Consider the following 16,606-nt stretch of genomic DNA (forward strand, 5'->3'; position numbering starts at 1 on the left):
AGTTGTAATTTTAGGTTGAATATTTTTGAATACACACAGGGGAGTAATACAGAACTTGCCATTGCTGACCTCACTCAGAAAAGGCTTGTTGCCCAGCTAACTCTGGCTTCAAAACTTTGAGTCACTGACCTGAAACAAGTCCAAATGCAATATTCCCCACACACACATTTATGGAAATGGCTGTAGTAATGCTGGGTGCTCTATTGCCCACTGTCTGGAAACCGTAGACAATCAGAGTGAAGAAATGTCATCAGCACACCAAGGTTTCCTCAAAAGGTTCCAAAGCTTTATACACATGGTCACCCGGTACACATATGGCAATGTTTCGGAGCCACACAGGGCCCCTTCCTCAGGCAAGTGTCACTTGCCTGAGGAAGGGGCCCTGCGTGCCTCCGAAACGTTGCCGTAAATGTACCGTGTGACCATGTGAATAAAGCTTTGGACCCTTTTGAGGAAACCTTGGTGTGCTGATGACATTTCTTCCCTCTGATTGTCTATAGTTTCCAGCCATCGGCATTCCTACAGCCCTTTCCATAAATGTGTGATTGATCTGAAGCATGCACAAAGCAAATACAAGTTGAACCCCTAACTTGTATGCTATATACAGTATGCATGTGTATGTTGTCTCTATGGCCAGTTGTTTTCAAACTATTGCACAGACATTGCCGGGTGATTAGTAGTACTTTCCTACCCTTAGGAGATCAGTATTGAGCCAGCAGGGGTCTATAACATGAATTCCCTACTGTTGTCATTTGTCACTCCTTGGTATCCTCTCTTGCAACCAATTTATAAAATCTGTGCAATGTTTTACTTATAGCAGCTTAGCAGATGTGAACTTTTATTTTCTGACCTATTGGATAAAAAGGACACGTGGACTTTGGCTGCCTGGGGCATCACCTCCATTATTGTCTGCTTACGGTTTTTTCTTTTTGTTATATTTCTTGAGATGAAAGAAACATGACGTCCTGTGGTCAGTATGTATTCATCTAATGGCCCTTGCTGGTCTTACCAGCCACTTTATTTTCTGTAGTTAGTGCATGGGGAGTCAGCTGGTTATTCACATGGTGCGAAAAATACGGAAGCCAGGCAGCATAAATGAGATGATTTCTCGGAGTAAACTGGTTGCGATATGTGACCCAATAAAAGTTGGCAACAAGATATGCATCAGTTATGATGATTGAGACTAAGGCTGCATTCACACCTGAGCGTAGGTCGTTCGGTCGTTTTTTCCGGTGTTTTGTCGCGCGTATTAATGCTTGTTTGCGTACAGCGCCGTCCGAAATTTTTGTACTTCGACGTTTTTTTTTTTTGATTATCTTTTCATCACTTGTTGCTATGATGGTAGATTTTTTTTATTTTCTGCCTGGGTGAAATGTTCTATTGATTAAAGCGACAAAACGCCCGTAGCAAACGCTCGTTGTCACGCTAGTCGCTTGAATCGAGCGTTTCCATTACTTTCTATTGGAAATAGAAACGCTCAAAAATGCCCAACCTGCCCGATTCGCGCGACAAAAAAGGGGCTGGAACTTGTTTGAGCTTCAGGCGTTCGGCGTCAGTCGTTTTGGAGTGGAGATGTGAACCATCTCCATAGGGAATAATGTATTTTTTCCCCTCTAGCGTTTTGGAGCGTCGCGCTTCAGGCGACAAAACGCTCAGGTGTGAATGCAGCCTAAAGAATGATGGAACCAATGTTTCTTATTGCATGCATGTTCCAACAGTGTTTAAAATCTCTGCATATCTGATCATCATTTTGTCCCTCAGGGTTGGCAAGAGAATTTCATCAGATCTCTGGGGCATGGGGTTATGGAGAAAGATGGACAGATCAGCTTGTCTATGGCCACCCTAAGAATATTCTGAACTTTTAATTAAATGAACTTTGAATATTATGGCTTTTTTTTTTTTTTTTACTGCTTTTAAAATAAGTGACAGCTGGGAATCATTTGACCTACAGTATATACTAGATTATAAGCCGACCCGAATATAAGCCGATGCACCTAATTTTACCACAAAAAAAACTGGAAAACCGTATATACTCGAGTATAAGCCTAGGGTGTCCATCTGCATGCCTCACTGTGCCTCACTGTGTCTATGCCCATGCCTCACTGTGCCCATGACTAGACTGACGTTTAACATGGGAGTCTATGGAAGGGGTGCCCGGCTTTGAAAAATCAGTGCTCCCCAGCCGTAGGTCTCCTAGACAACAAACTTTGCACTCTTGTAGATGAGAAATAGAGCTACATGTGTGCCAAATTCCGGGTCCAGGGGACCTACGACCGGCCGTTACCGGTCCCCAAAGTTGCCAGAGAAATTATCATTTAACATTAAATTGGAGCTCCATGGCCGAAGGTCCCCCCGGACAAGAAACTTTGCACACTTGTAGAGGAAGAGGCATGTGTGTCAAGTTTGGGGTCCAGGGGACCTACGGTCGGTCAGTACCGGGTCCCCAAATTCCGGGAGATCAGGCACAAAAAGATGACTCGAGTATAAGCCGAGGGGGGCATTTTCAACACAAAAAAATGTGCTGAAAAACTCGGCTTATGCTCGAGTATATACGGTATTCCAATTTTTTCTATCCACCTTCCTGTTGCTACAAAGCCATTAAATGTACACTTAGTACATGTTGGTATTATTTAGACACATAAATCAGTTGGTTTTCCCCTGCAATCTGCTGGAGGGTTCTTGTACCGGGGTGGGACAGACTTGTGCATGTACCTAAAGATCTTGGTAGAAAGGGCACAAAGTTTGTGGGAAGGGTTGAAATAATTGGAACAGTAGCTAGAATTTGCTATCAAGCCAAGTTCTCACAATAGTTTGTACCCATATATGTAATATGGGGTCATCACAGGTGTGCTTAACTGCTGGTATAAAGGAGTTTTTTTATTTATTTATTAAAAATGGAAAACTCTTTTAGGCTACAATAAAAGATGCTGAAACATTTTATATTTCTGTAAACCCTGGAGAATAAAATGGTGCTGCTGCTAAATCACTGCAAAGGTCATGACACATCTGACTCCTACCATAGAAATGCTATCTGGACTGGTCTGTGATGCTTACCTATGTTTTTGTTTCTCCACAGCTTCTGCCCCAGCCAGCACTGTAAATAAAAAACGGGTCCCTCCCATCCACCACTGCACCTTGGAAAGGAGAAGCGTCACAATGTCAAATATTACTATTGACCCCGATGTCAAGCCTGGAGAATATGTCATCAAGAACCTCGTTGCAGAATTTGCTGTACAAGCAGAGAAAAAAATAGAAGTTGTAATGGCTGAGCCCTTGGTGAGTTTTTTTTCTGATGTTGTCATCCTAGCATAATTATCTAGTCGTTGCACGCTTTATCTCCTGAAGAACAGCTAAAAGGTAACCTTGTCTATAACCCTAGAAATTTCTGTGCCGCATTGCCTGTAGCCGAACAATAAAGCTTAGTGACCGCTGTATATCACTTGAAGCCACCAGGCTTTTATACTGCTTTTCAATCATTTGTTTTCTTTTTAACTTGTTCTTGGAAGTACATTGTTAAATAATGTCATTGTATTTGATTAACGGGCAGCTCCTGTTAGCAGCAATGTCTATGTATTCATCGTGCATTGAGTTCTGTAGACAGAATGTTCACCTATTCATTGTGTTGCAGACAGAATGTTCATCTTGTGTACTAGTGGGCCACAGAATCTTTGTGAGATGATCTGTCTTTTACATACATAAAAACCTTATGTTAATGAGTGTGGGTTACTGCATAAAATAATCTAATAACTGATCTATAGCAGGAGAGAAGCCCGGACTGTGTGTGTTTATATGTCAACATCCTAGAAAATCCATGTACAACTATGAGCAGAATGTGTAGTTATAGACTGTGTGGGCATATAGAAGAGGAACTGAGTGCCATAAAAACAACTTCATTATGTACAATTAGAAATCTGTTATACAACATAAAAAAAATACTCTCCACATAGGGGTTTACAAGATGCAAAGATTCGATTTAAAGTTCACACGTGGGCCTGATGCGTTTCGGGAATCCTTCTTCAGGAAAACATGTGACAGAATCTAGGAGGTACAATTACATGCATTAAGTGACAAATGTCTCATTTGCAAAGATACATTGTGATACATGGATAAACATATAATATATACGGGAGCTGCGGTGGCTCAACGCGATTGGCAAGCCATTCACCTCTGCAGCTAGGGGTTCGGATCCCGGTCTCGGCTACATGTGAAATGAGTTTGGTGGTCTCAGCCCGGCTCCCGGTGGGTGTGCTATGCGAGGTAAGCCTACGCTTAGTACACCCACTCCCCTCCCACAAAAACCACCACACTTACACGCACTCGAAATTGGGGTTAACACGCACGCACTTTGACCACGCGGTCTCTAAAAAGAGAGACGAAGGACTAACAGGGCTGGTTGAGCGGGCTAGATTCTCTCACTCCCTTATAGGGAGTCCCTCTGCCCCGTTGGGCTTCAAAGCGGAGCAGGTAGGGCGGGCTGTGTGGGAGGACACCATGCCACCCGGGGCATGGAGAAAGGTGGCAGATTGCCTCTGGGGGAGGCCTGCCTACTCCCAACTCCTGCAGTCCGGCTCCTCTCTCGAGTACACGCACAAAATACACTTTAAAAAAAAGAAAAAAAAACACATAATATAACATACCAGTACACTGGAACACACTACTAATCTTTTAATAGAGTAATATACGCCAGTAGGGTAGATAGTACACTGGAACCCACTCCTAATCTTTAATAGAGTAATAACGGCCAGTAGGGTAGACTGGAATTCATAGCATGTGTATGAGGAATGAGTAAGCCAAGGTGAAGCCACTGCCTTTTGAATTGAAAATCTTGTACACAATCTATAAAAGACATATATACACAGGATTACTATCCCCTCTTTTCTTTCTTTGTTCCTTGGTCATGACTAGTAAGCCTATTTATATATGTATTTTATCGATTGTGTACAAGTCCATTGGCTATTTACTGAATGTACCTCAATTATCCATCCGAGAGGCAGTGGCTTTACCTTGGCTTACTCATTTGGCCCTCTATGCATATGCTATAAATTCCAGTCTACCCTACAGGCCGATATTACTCTATTAAAGATTAGGAGTGGGTTCCAGTGTACTAGTAAGTTATGTATTTATCCATGTATCACAATGTAACTTTGCAATTGAGAAAGTTGTCATTTAATGCATGTAATTGTACCTCCTAGATTCTGTCATAGTTGATCTTATAACTGAACATTTGAGTAATATAAAGTGTGTGACCAGCATTGGACTTACCAAGACACAACCACTGTAATTGCTGCTTTATGGTCCCTTGTAAGAAAAAAAAAGGTATCTCATTCTTGCAAGATATATCGACAGGTATAGGAATAAGCCTTAAGGCAGCACCAACGAGCAGCAATATTATTTGAAGTGCAGTAATAATGGCAAGCCATCAAATGTTCCCTTGTAGCTCATCTATTTAAGGCAAGGCTTGCTGTAATGGGTTATTGCACTTTGAACGTTATTGTTGTAATTTGCTCTGCCTCGTTGAATATGCCTCTCAATGTAGAAATGTGTTTATTGCATTGAGGAATGTAAGTCTGGCCATAGATGAGCAGATTTCTACCTAAGAACGGCTGGTGGGGAGACATTTGCCTATCTTTTTTGTATCCGTGTATTCTGTGAATCACCGGATAGATAAAATCTGCACATGTGCACGTAATGCTTCTACTCCCAGAAACATAGAGGAGTGACAGAAGAACAAGGCCAAGTGCCAAGTTGTCTATCGAATCTGCCACGTTTTTTTTTTTTTTGTCTGAGTGTAATTCCATGATTTTCCCTGGCATGTTTGAATCCACTTACTGTTGACTGACTCGCTAACCCTGCTGGAAGTCAATTCCAAGCATCAACTACTAGTCTTTCGGTTAAATAGTACTTTCAAAGATTACTTTTGAACTTTCCTCTTGCTAATTTGAGGTCATGTCCCTGTGTTCTTGATCTTTGCTTCACAGTGAAAATACTGCCCTTGTGAATCTTATTCACACTCTTCATGTATATAGAGGTTTCATTCATGTCCTCCCTTTCCGTTCTTTCATCCAGACTGTACAAGTTCCGGCAGTCTCTTGTGATCTGTTCCCTCAGCCCTTCCACCATTGTTGTCTGTCTCTGGGCTTGTTCTATCTTTATCAATCACTATATGTATGTGAGGTCTCGAGAACTGGACAGAGTATTCTAAATTCGGTCTAAGGATCTATATAGCCAAATCAAGACCTCCTGCTGGTGACCCCTCTAGTGATGAACCCTAGCATTCTATTGGCTAGGCTCACTGGCAAATGCGTACGATTACCCTTGAATGGCCCAAGTGTTGCACTGGACTGTTGGATCAAGGACACGATTGAGCTATGTATGGCTACATGTAGAGAAAATTTACTATGATAATTTTATTATTTTCAGGATAAGTGCACTTTTATTGCACTTTTCTTTTTTTCTTCTGCCCCCTAACGCTTTAGTTAGGACATTAAAGTACGTTATTGTCTACAACAGTCCAATAAAACATCCAAGGTGCTCACGGCATGTCGATTTTCTTTATTTAATCACTAATTCCAAAGGCTAAAAACAATTCAAACACAACCAGCCAAATGCACAAGAAACAATCGTCTGCTCAATGCGTTTTTAATTATATTTAGCTTTTGGAATTTATGATTAAATAAAGAAGAGTCACATGCCATGATTGCCTTGGATTTTGTTTTCTTGGATTGTTGTATTGGGCGCCCACTAGGAGCACCAAGACCCACTTCTATGATTTTACAGTCAATTGTGGCATAGGTAAGGGCAATCTAGTACAATGTGTGAGAGCCTGAGCTCCGTCTCGTGTTTGTAATGGTGAGTGGTACACATCTAGTTTACTTGTATTGTTGCCTACAATGTGGCTTTTCCTTCATCTTCACTGTGTGGCCTGGTGGGCTTCACATGGCCTCTAGTTAAAATCTTTAGAAATCCTTTGGTCTATTAGTAATCTTACCACTGGTGCTAACTCAGCAGCAACTAGAAAAAAAACTTGCCCGTCTACAACTATGACACTTTCTGGCTGAAATGCTAAGGAATCTCGCTCGCCATCAGTCGCTAAGCAACGCTTAACTGATTCATACAGCTAGGCGGCAATGCCATAATAGCAGATGAGTGTTCTTTTTAGCGATCCTATCAATGGCAGGACTTACTAATGTGTCAGGGTCCTTAATATAACCTGCTGAAGAATATTTCAAAGTCAGAAAAAATATATGCAGTACATATCTTTAATACATGTACATTTCTCTTTATTTTTTCCCTTTTTAAAGACCCTGCAAGTGCAAAATAAAAATCATGTTGTTCTGCCAGGTATGGACACCTTTCTTAATTTCCTGTTGTGGGCTGACTTAGTGGTATCAGCCCTACTGAGTTTTCTTTTTGATGGACTACTCAATCAATTCCACTGTCTTCATCTCCAAAGCATTGTCAATAATTGACTTGTAGTCCCAAAAAAACCCCAAGGAGGCCTAAATATACTCTTTGAGATAACACAGGAAGTGTGCAGAGGACGCAGGGCAGTTCTGATACAAAACTGTAGTGTGTACCCAGCTTAAAAAGGAACATTTAAGAAAAGTTAATTTCTGGGATTTACATTTTTTCTCCATTACCGAAGCTGGCAGGGCTTCTAATTAAGCAGATTTTCCTGGGCCAGTAACCAGAGCAGTGTGGTGTCTGTTACAGGTTGCTGTAATTTACCATCATTATTATACTTCGCATAGCTGTATTCCGTTTGTTTTATGTATCCTAAATTCTAATATCTTCTAGATATCAAATAAAAATCTAATTGTAGGTCATTTTGTTAAATTTAATTTTTATGTCAATAAGGTGAAGTGGCTTTAATTCATTTTGCCACATTATTAAATACAGTCTAACTGGCAGTGAGGGCACTTAATTATATGTAATATCCAACATCCCAAAATTGTAATCACTCAATCAGCAGTCAATCAGAATAAAAAAAAACCTGCATGGTGTTAATGTATTAGTTTTCCTGCTTCATCTTGTTATGCAGTCTACTAATATATACTAATAACAGACCTGCTTTTTAACATTCAGTTCTCTTGCAGAAGTATGGTTAATGGCCCATACACACGATCCGAATATCGTATGACTGATCGTAAGACTTTTTTCGCTTAATAGTCGCAAGTAAAATGAAATAGGTTATTAAAGTCACAAATTCTCGTACGACCGAAAAAAATAATCGGAAGTGATGTCATGTGTTGTAATGTATTTGTATTGTATTTTCGGACGACAACTGTACTGACTAAACGAAAATCGTACGATCTGACATTGTACAAGGAAAATTTTCGTGCTTGTCCGATCGAATAATATCGGATGAACTGTCGTGATCGGCTCTCGAAAGTAGTGTACACACGATCCGAAAATCGTACGATCCTTCATCGGACGATCGTTTTCGTCCGATATTCGGATCGTGTGTACGGGCCATAACGGTCTAACAGAACCCCTTAGGCTGACCTGTATTTAGCTAAATTTATTTGGTTTGTGTGCCAGATACTTAATATACAAGAATGTAATCTCATTCATATTGCAAAAAATCATAATGTATTTAAAATTCAATTTCAGTCCAACCTTTGTTATTCATTCGTTTTGTAAAAAATGCAGAAAGTTTAGAATTTTTTAAATGTGTGTTTTGTTGAGTTTGTTATGGTTAGGTTTTTAATATCTATAGAAGAGATTTCCACTCATTTCCTGTTCTGTCTGACACCTATCACCTAGACCAGGGGTGTCAATCTCAATTTCATCATAGGCTGCATCAGCATTATGATTTCCCTCAAAAGGGTCGGTTGTAGCTGTAAGATTAGATGTCCAGCACATCCCCTCCCCTCACATTAGATCAGTGTTGCCAACCTACCAGATTGAAATTTACTGGCACGACACCCGAAATTTACTGGCACAGCCATGTTTTTACTGGCATTTCACAAAATTTACTAAATTACATTTTTAGGTACAAATTTCAGTATTTGGGCTCCAAACAAGTACGCTAGGCAAATAGCAATGTGATTTAAGGTAGATACTAAGGTAAAAAAACATATTTTTGTTATTTTCGATATAATAAGGAAAAATTATTTAGTCACATCACCCCCTGCCTCCACCTCTCTGCCACCAACACCACCTGCCTCCACCCCCCTCTGCCACCAACAGCCCCTGCCTTCACCCCCCCTGCGGTGCCACAATCTCCCCCTGCCTCCAAATCTCCCCCAGGCCCCCTGCCTCCATCCCCCTATGCGGTGCCACCAATAACCCCTGTCTCCATCCCCACCCTCTGCGGTGCCACCATCCCCCTCTCCGGTGCCACCAACACCCCCTGCCTCCATCCCCCTCTGCGGTGCCACTGCAGCCACCATCACCCCCTGCCTCCAATCTCCATGCGCAGTTCCAAGCCGAACCGTTCTCGGCTATTTTTACTGGCACATTCCCGCAACCACAGACATTTACGAACTGGGTAAAAAGTGCCAGTTTTTACGAACTGTCTGTAAAAATACGGATGGTTGGCAACACTGCATTGGATGTCAAGAGCCACCCCACCATCAGAAGTTGAGTCCCCCACTCTCCCCTACATCACAGTGCACCCCCCTTTCCTTATGCTGCTGCTGGGGAAGAAGCTGGATGCATTGCTTGAAAGCAGAAAGTAAGAGTCTGGAGGAGGACCAGAGCAGGGCTGGAGATCGCCTGCAGCTGCAGGAGAGGTGCGAGGGCCACATAAAATGGCCTGAAGGGCCGGATTCGGCTTCCGGGCTTTGTGTTGACACCTTTGACCTAGACGGAAAGTGAGGGTAAATCTTTCTTATCAAACCCAGGCATCAATAAAATCATGAGAGAAGTTCTAAATGTTCTTCACTGTATACCCCTTGAAATTCTCCACATTTTGTCAGTTTACATCCAAAAACGTAAATGTATTTTATTGGGGTTTTATGTGATAGACCAACACAAGTGGCACATGATTGTGAAGTGGAAGAAAAATGATAAATGGTTTTCCAAATTGGTTACAAATAAATATGTGAATTTTTTTTTTACAACCCAACCCTGCTTTAAACTTCTCCACAGCTTTATCCCTGACCTGTGTGGTGTGTTCCTTGGCCTTTAGGCTGGGTTCACACTACTACACTACTTCCATCCTACTTTGCTCTGTGTTCAATGTTTCCCTATGAGAGCGTCTTGTAGCGTCCTACACAAGTCGGTCCGACTTTGAAAATGCTCCCTGTACTACTTTTGGTCCTACATTGATCCTACTTCAGGCCCATTGAATATCATAGAAGTCGGACCAAAGTAGTATCCTGTTCATGAAAGTAGGATGGATGTAGGACCAATGTAGGATAAATGTAGGACCAATGTAGCAGAGCAAAGTAGGATCAAAGTAGTGTAGTAGTGTGAACCCAGCCTTATGATGTTATTAGTTCACTAAGGTTCGCTAACAAACCTCTGAGGGCTTCACAGCACAGCTGTATGTAGTCTAAGTTTAAATTGCACACAGATGGACTCTATTTACTAATTAGGTGATTTCTGAGGGCAATTGGTTCCACTATATTTTAGTTAGGGGTATCAGAGTAAAGAGGGCTGAATACAAATGCAATCCACACTTTTCAGATATATTTATTTGTAGAAACAAATGAAAACCATTTATCATTTTCCTTCCACTTCACAAATATGTGCCACTTTGTGTTGGTCTATCACATAAAATCCCAATTAAATACATTTACGTTTTTGGTTGTAGCATGAAAAAAGATGGAAAATTTCAAGGGGTATGAATACTTTTTCAAGGCACTGTATTAGATATGTTGATTGCTGCCTGTTCCTTGTGGGTGGGATTTTCCCCTTCCTGTATTGCTTGGCATTGGTGAAATAGACAGGAAGTAGAGAGATTTTTTGCTCAATTCATATTCCAAATAAGCAAGAAACCCCCCAAAAAGTAAAAATATAAATAAAAATCTGAGGCAATTCTATTCAAAACGAAAACAAATAATAAAGTTTTAGCATGAATTGGACAACGAGGAATTCGATTTTTATTACTTTGTAAACCTTGCTAGGAAAATTATATCTGGACTCGCATTTCCTGAATTTTAAAAGCTACAACAACTGAATGTTTAATGTTCCTGATTTAGCTTCATTAAGATATTTGTGGCTGAAAATTAAAGCTGAATTTCCCCGTATTGTATCAGAATTTTTTTTCGTGTTTTGTCCCATCGGATACTGTGATACATTTGCCTATATGCTTCAGTCTAATGCTCTCCCTGCTTGCCATTGTGATTACCATCCGGTTATTGAAGTGCTAATGTCCCCTCACTATTTCTAAAGGTTAATTGATCTATTGTGTTGTGTGAAGGAGATCTGTGTTTATGTGGCTTGTGTTAATTATTCTGATTGCTTCATTGTGGTAATTATCTCTCTATATGCGGGGTCGAGTTGTCTAGTTAATGTATTTAGTACAACTAGTACTCAACTCCACTGATGTCATTATCTAAAGAAAATGTGTTTTCAGACTCGGCTCCGTCGTGTCTGCCTACTCATCTGTATGGAAGCCCCAGTGTGAGGGGGGGCGGAGATTTGTCATTGTAACCGTTTTGGAAATGACATATAAGCTGTGTGTTATAACATTAAACTCAGTCTTGGTTCCAGCATCCAGTCTTGACTCATGTGTGGGGGATCCTGTGATGTTCTTGTATGGAGAGAAGGGAATGCTTGACGGGGATATCATACCGATACCGTTACAGATACATTTGCATGAATTGTTGTGATCCGCTTTCGAAAGCTGTGTACCAACGATCAGATTATCGTACGATCGATTCAAAATCCTGTACTTTTTGTACAATTTTTTTTGAGTGTGTGCATGGGCCATAACATGTGCAACACATCACAATGTTTTTTTCCCCTTGAATGTGCTTCCCTATGTGTGACAAACATGCCCACGTAGCTCATGTATCTCCTTTTTTTTTTTAATTTGCTCTGAGCCAAGCACGTATTGTGTTCCACAGTTTATTATGTTTTGGCGCAACAAAATGCAGGACTGTTTGAGATGCTATTATGAAATAATGGCAATATAAGTGTGTTTTGTCATGTTTGTAGCGTGCTTCTGCCCACGTTTTTAGATGTGAATGTGGCCTGAGGTATCATACCTATATCAGGAGGTTTCTAAAGCATTGTTTTATTTGTTACAACACATGACACTTAAGTACATATTTAATTTTTCTCTGCTGAAATATTAATTTTTCTTCATCCTGGTACCTGTAAAATACAAAGGGAGCAGAATATTTTTATGATTTTAATACATCTTCCCTGTGGACTTTACTTTCGGAGACTGAAAGAGAGAAATGTAGACGCTTATGGCTAGTGTAATAGGTTTACATTAATGATAGTCATACACTGTACATGTTAAAGTGTTACTAAACCCAGGACCCTGCATTCACTATATCTGGTCTCCCACCGTACACAAAACATGGAAATACAATTATTTTAGTAAAAATAAACCGCTAAATACTGTGCCTTTTCTTATCAGCAGTCTAGTGACTACTATCGGTACCTGTTTAAAGATTGTAGGAGGACTTTTCATACTGAACTGACTGTCCTATCAAGATGCAGAACCCATGACCCTCTGTCTGGACATTGCTGATTGGCCCTGTGCAGATCACATGCACTCTCCCAAGAAAAAAAAAAGAAACTCAAGCAGTACACCACAAACTGAGCATGTGCAGCCTGACTCCAATAACTCTGTCTTATCGGGACATGTTTTGGAAACACTGTAAGAAGGGGCGGATCTGTGCATACAGGATTAAACAGCCTTTTTACACAATGCCGAGGATTAACCCATTAGGTTCCACAGTGAGTATAACTAGCCTGCTTTACTGCATATACAGACTGATTTTACTGTTGCGGGTTTAGTAACGCTTTAAGTTTTTTTTGTATACACTCTTAGGCCTAGTACACACGAGAGGATCGATCCGCGGAAACGGCCCGGAGGTCCGTTTCCGCGGATAAATCCTCTGGCGGATTTTGATCTCATGGTTGTACTAACCATGAGATCAAAATCCCCGCGGAATTCCCTCCGCGGTGACGTGTCGCGCCGTCGCCGCGATGATGACGCGGCGACGTGCGCGACGCTGTGATATAAGGACTTCCACGCATGCGTCGAATCATTACGACGCATGCGAGGGATGGATTCGGACGGATTGATCCGGTGAGTCTGTACAGACCAGCGGATCAATCCGTTGGACTGGATTCCAGCGGATCGATTTCTTAGCATGTTAAGAAATGTTGATCCGCTGGAAATCCATCGGCCGAAAAATATCCGCGGATAAATATCCGCTGGATCGTACACACCAGGGGATCTATCCGCTGAAACCGGTCCGCGGATAAATTCCAGCGGATAGATCCTCTGGGGTGTACGGGGCCATAGCCTCATACACACCGCTGGGTTAAACGGAAAAAAAAAAAAACCTGACTGCTCAGGTCGGATCTGCTGTACTAATAATCCAATGGTAGTACAGAAATCTCCTCTGCTGTGCAATTGTGTTCAGATAGGGGGATTGCGCCCCCCGTCGGAACACTCTCTGGTCAGCACTCTTACATAGCGGGAGCCGGTCGGCAGACCTTTTTCGGTCATGACCCTCCATCAGAATTTGGCACGTGTATTTAGGTTGAAAAAGGACACAAATCTGTAAACCTCTCAACAATGGAAAACTTCAATATACTATATGTGACTGTAACTTTTTAAAAACCTTCTAACTAAAAAAAAAAAAAAAAAAACTGAAAGTGAATCCATCCATCTCGTTCAAACAGCAGAATTTGTTTTAAAAGAAAACCTCTATGCACACAATCCTATATCCACAGTTGATCCAGAGGAAGGCAAAAAAAAAAAACTTGGCTGATTAAAGGATAGAAATCACTTGATTCCCCCAACCACACCAAGGCCCCGTTCACATCTTGCGATTTAGGTTTGCAGACAGAATAGCTGAGAGTCTGCCCTCTGTTCCAAATTGCTTGGTAATTGCCAAGCAACGCACTTTTGGGTGCCATTAGTAAGGCAAGTTTGACAAGTCAGGTAGTGCCAACGGGGATCACTAAATGATTAAACTTGACAAATAGTAACCCACATTTAAAATGGTTGATTTACCGGGTTTACATGCCGCGTTTAGTGGCGTTTTGCCGCGTTTGCGTTTAGAAGCGTTTAAAAAAAATGTAAATGGCCAAAAACGAAAAACGCCTATAAACGAAACACTGCTAAACGCGGGTTCTGAAACTTGGAAATCTTCTGCGTCTGAACCTGTTTTTTTGCTTTCAAAGAAACGCTGTTAAACGCAACTGCCTAAAAACGGCAATAAACAAGACCGTGTACATGGTCACATAGGATAACATTGAATGATTTCATTACCAGTTGAAAAAAGCGTCCAACTGCCTCTGAACGTCCGTTTAGCAGCGTCCCGTGTACATGGGGCCTTATGGTTCAAATTCAGCTGAAAATGAAGCCATGTATGGCTAGCCTATTTTATTCCCAATATCTTTTTACTGCATCTGTATCTTTCTACCAGTAATTGATTTGCTTGACCAATAAAACAAACATGTCCTTGGCCTATGATTTGTACAATTATACAGAAAAGATATGTAATTTGCTGTTTTATGAAGTGAACGTTTGTAGAGCTGGACTTCACTTACGTGACCTTTTCACAGAGCAGCAGTTTAGTTTGTATGTATAGAACACCTGCTTGTCTTTATTGAGTGGTGACTTTACTTGTTATCAGCTAGGAGGTCATAAAAGGGGTTATTCACAGATATAAATGTTTTTTTAGAAGTATGAGGCAGGTGATATGGAAAGTTTTCATGCAAGAAAAGTCCATTGTTTAAACCTGAACAATGACTCAACAGACTGGCGGTGGGAATGAAAGCTGGGCTGAATTTGCTACACGATTCCTGAGCTGTTGCATCCAGTTTTCAGTGTCGGCCATCTTCTTCATAGAGAATTCTGCAAAAAGACTCTGTATGTTTAACCATCGATGAAAAGAGAGCGCCAAGGTCAGATGTAGAAACAGTACTACTAGTGTATAGTACAGTATATAACCATAGAGTAGGTGTGCCAAAAGCTGGGTATACAAGTACCGCTGTCTGTTCAACAGGTGCCAATCCAACGACAGGCTTCAGTTCTGCTGGAAAACCAGCATGTGATCAGTACTTGCAACCAATGGTTACACCGCTGATCAGTGTATTCTGCCAGGAGGGGGTACTCCTTGCCTTCAGAATACAATAGTGCGGCGGGGGAGATCCCTACATTTACATCGCTTGTGTGGATGCAGAGATCTGTCACGTCTTATTTTATTTTTTCATTCTACGCACTGGTTGAACGTAAAAAACTATGCATGTATACCCAGCTTTAAACAGGGCATGTCTCTACTGTCCAGTACTCTTCTTATCATGCTCTTATTCCATCTTGCGGTTTTTGTGGACATCGCAGACTGGATGACGCTTTAGGTTTATAAAAAGAAACTTAAAGCAGAGCTCCGCCAAAAGGGGAAGCTCCGCTTGTCTGCCCACTCCACAGCTTGGGGGGGGCGGGTTTTGACAGTCCAGCCCCCTCCTTCTTCCCTCGCAGCCGGCCCAGTCACAAAGCGCAGCCGGAAACCGGCTGTGAAGCCGCAAGGCCCTTAGTCAAGATGGCAGCGCAATCTTCCGATAGCCGATTTAAAAATCCTCTTGGATGAGGACACCACTGGATTCCTGGACAGGTAAGTGTCCTTATATTTAGAGCCCTTTCGGACTGAGGCAGTTTTCAACCAGTTTAGCGCTAGAAATGGTGCCTGTAAAGCATCTGAAACTGCCTCCCATGCCACCCAAATGTGAAAGCCTGAGTGCTTTCACACTGGGGGGGTGCGCTTGCAGGACGTTAGAAAAGCAAGCCGCATGTCTTTGGGGCGGTTTGGGAGTGCTGTATACAGCACTCCCAAAATGCCCCTGCCCATTGCAATAAATGGGCAGTACTTCCCAAGCGCAGCAACACGGGTGTTTTTAACCCCTTCTTCCGCCACTAGCGGGGGTTTAAATTAGGGCTGCAACTAACAATTAGTTTCATAATCGATTAGTTGTCTGATTTATTGTTTCGATTAATCAGATAATAGCCTTAAAAAATTAACATTTAAAAAAAAATTTGGGCCAATTTGTTGGGCAGATTACAAAACACAAATTGCCGCAAAAACACATTACATGCTTTTCTGCAGCTTCTCCATTGAAGTATATTGAACAAAAAAAAAGAAAATGGCACTGTTTTACGTTAACAAGTCCTTGCCCTTTCCAAATACGCAGCAGCTGAAAAAAAAATCATGGATGTGAATGTGTCCCATAGGAAAACATGTAAATGAACTGTAGTGTGTTTCTGCAAAAAGCACCAAAAAACGGAAGTGTGAACCCAAAAAAAAAAATTGTACAAAAAGAGCAAATAATCGCGACTGTAAGGGGTTAATTTTTTTACTGTGGGACAGTGAAAGTAATATTTACAGTAGCGATTTGCTTTTTTTGTACTATAAAGGGCTAATTTTAGTTGTTTTAACCCCATTATGTTACTGGCCGATTAGTCGAT

The 16,606-nt window shown here is 41.4% G+C and overlaps 1 protein-coding gene across 10 annotated transcripts in view; it reads left to right on the top strand.

The window, feature by feature from the left end:
• Positions 1 to 16,606, top strand: part of FRYL (FRY like transcription coactivator) — a 505,173-nt gene that overhangs the window by 263,092 nt on the left and 225,475 nt on the right. For all 10 annotated transcript variants that reach the window (XM_040334951.1, XM_040334921.1, XM_040334924.1 and 7 more), the window contains one exon: positions 3,077 to 3,276. In XM_040334951.1, the coding sequence (XP_040190885.1) occupies positions 3,157 to 3,276 (120 nt within the window). In that variant the 5' untranslated portion in view covers positions 3,077 to 3,156. The remainder of the gene's footprint in view (positions 1 to 3,076; positions 3,277 to 16,606) is intronic.

The sequence above is a fragment of the Rana temporaria genome, chromosome 1, assembly GCF_905171775.1.
Source record: "Rana temporaria chromosome 1, aRanTem1.1, whole genome shotgun sequence".
Classification (NCBI taxonomy): domain Eukaryota; kingdom Metazoa; phylum Chordata; class Amphibia; order Anura; family Ranidae; genus Rana; species Rana temporaria.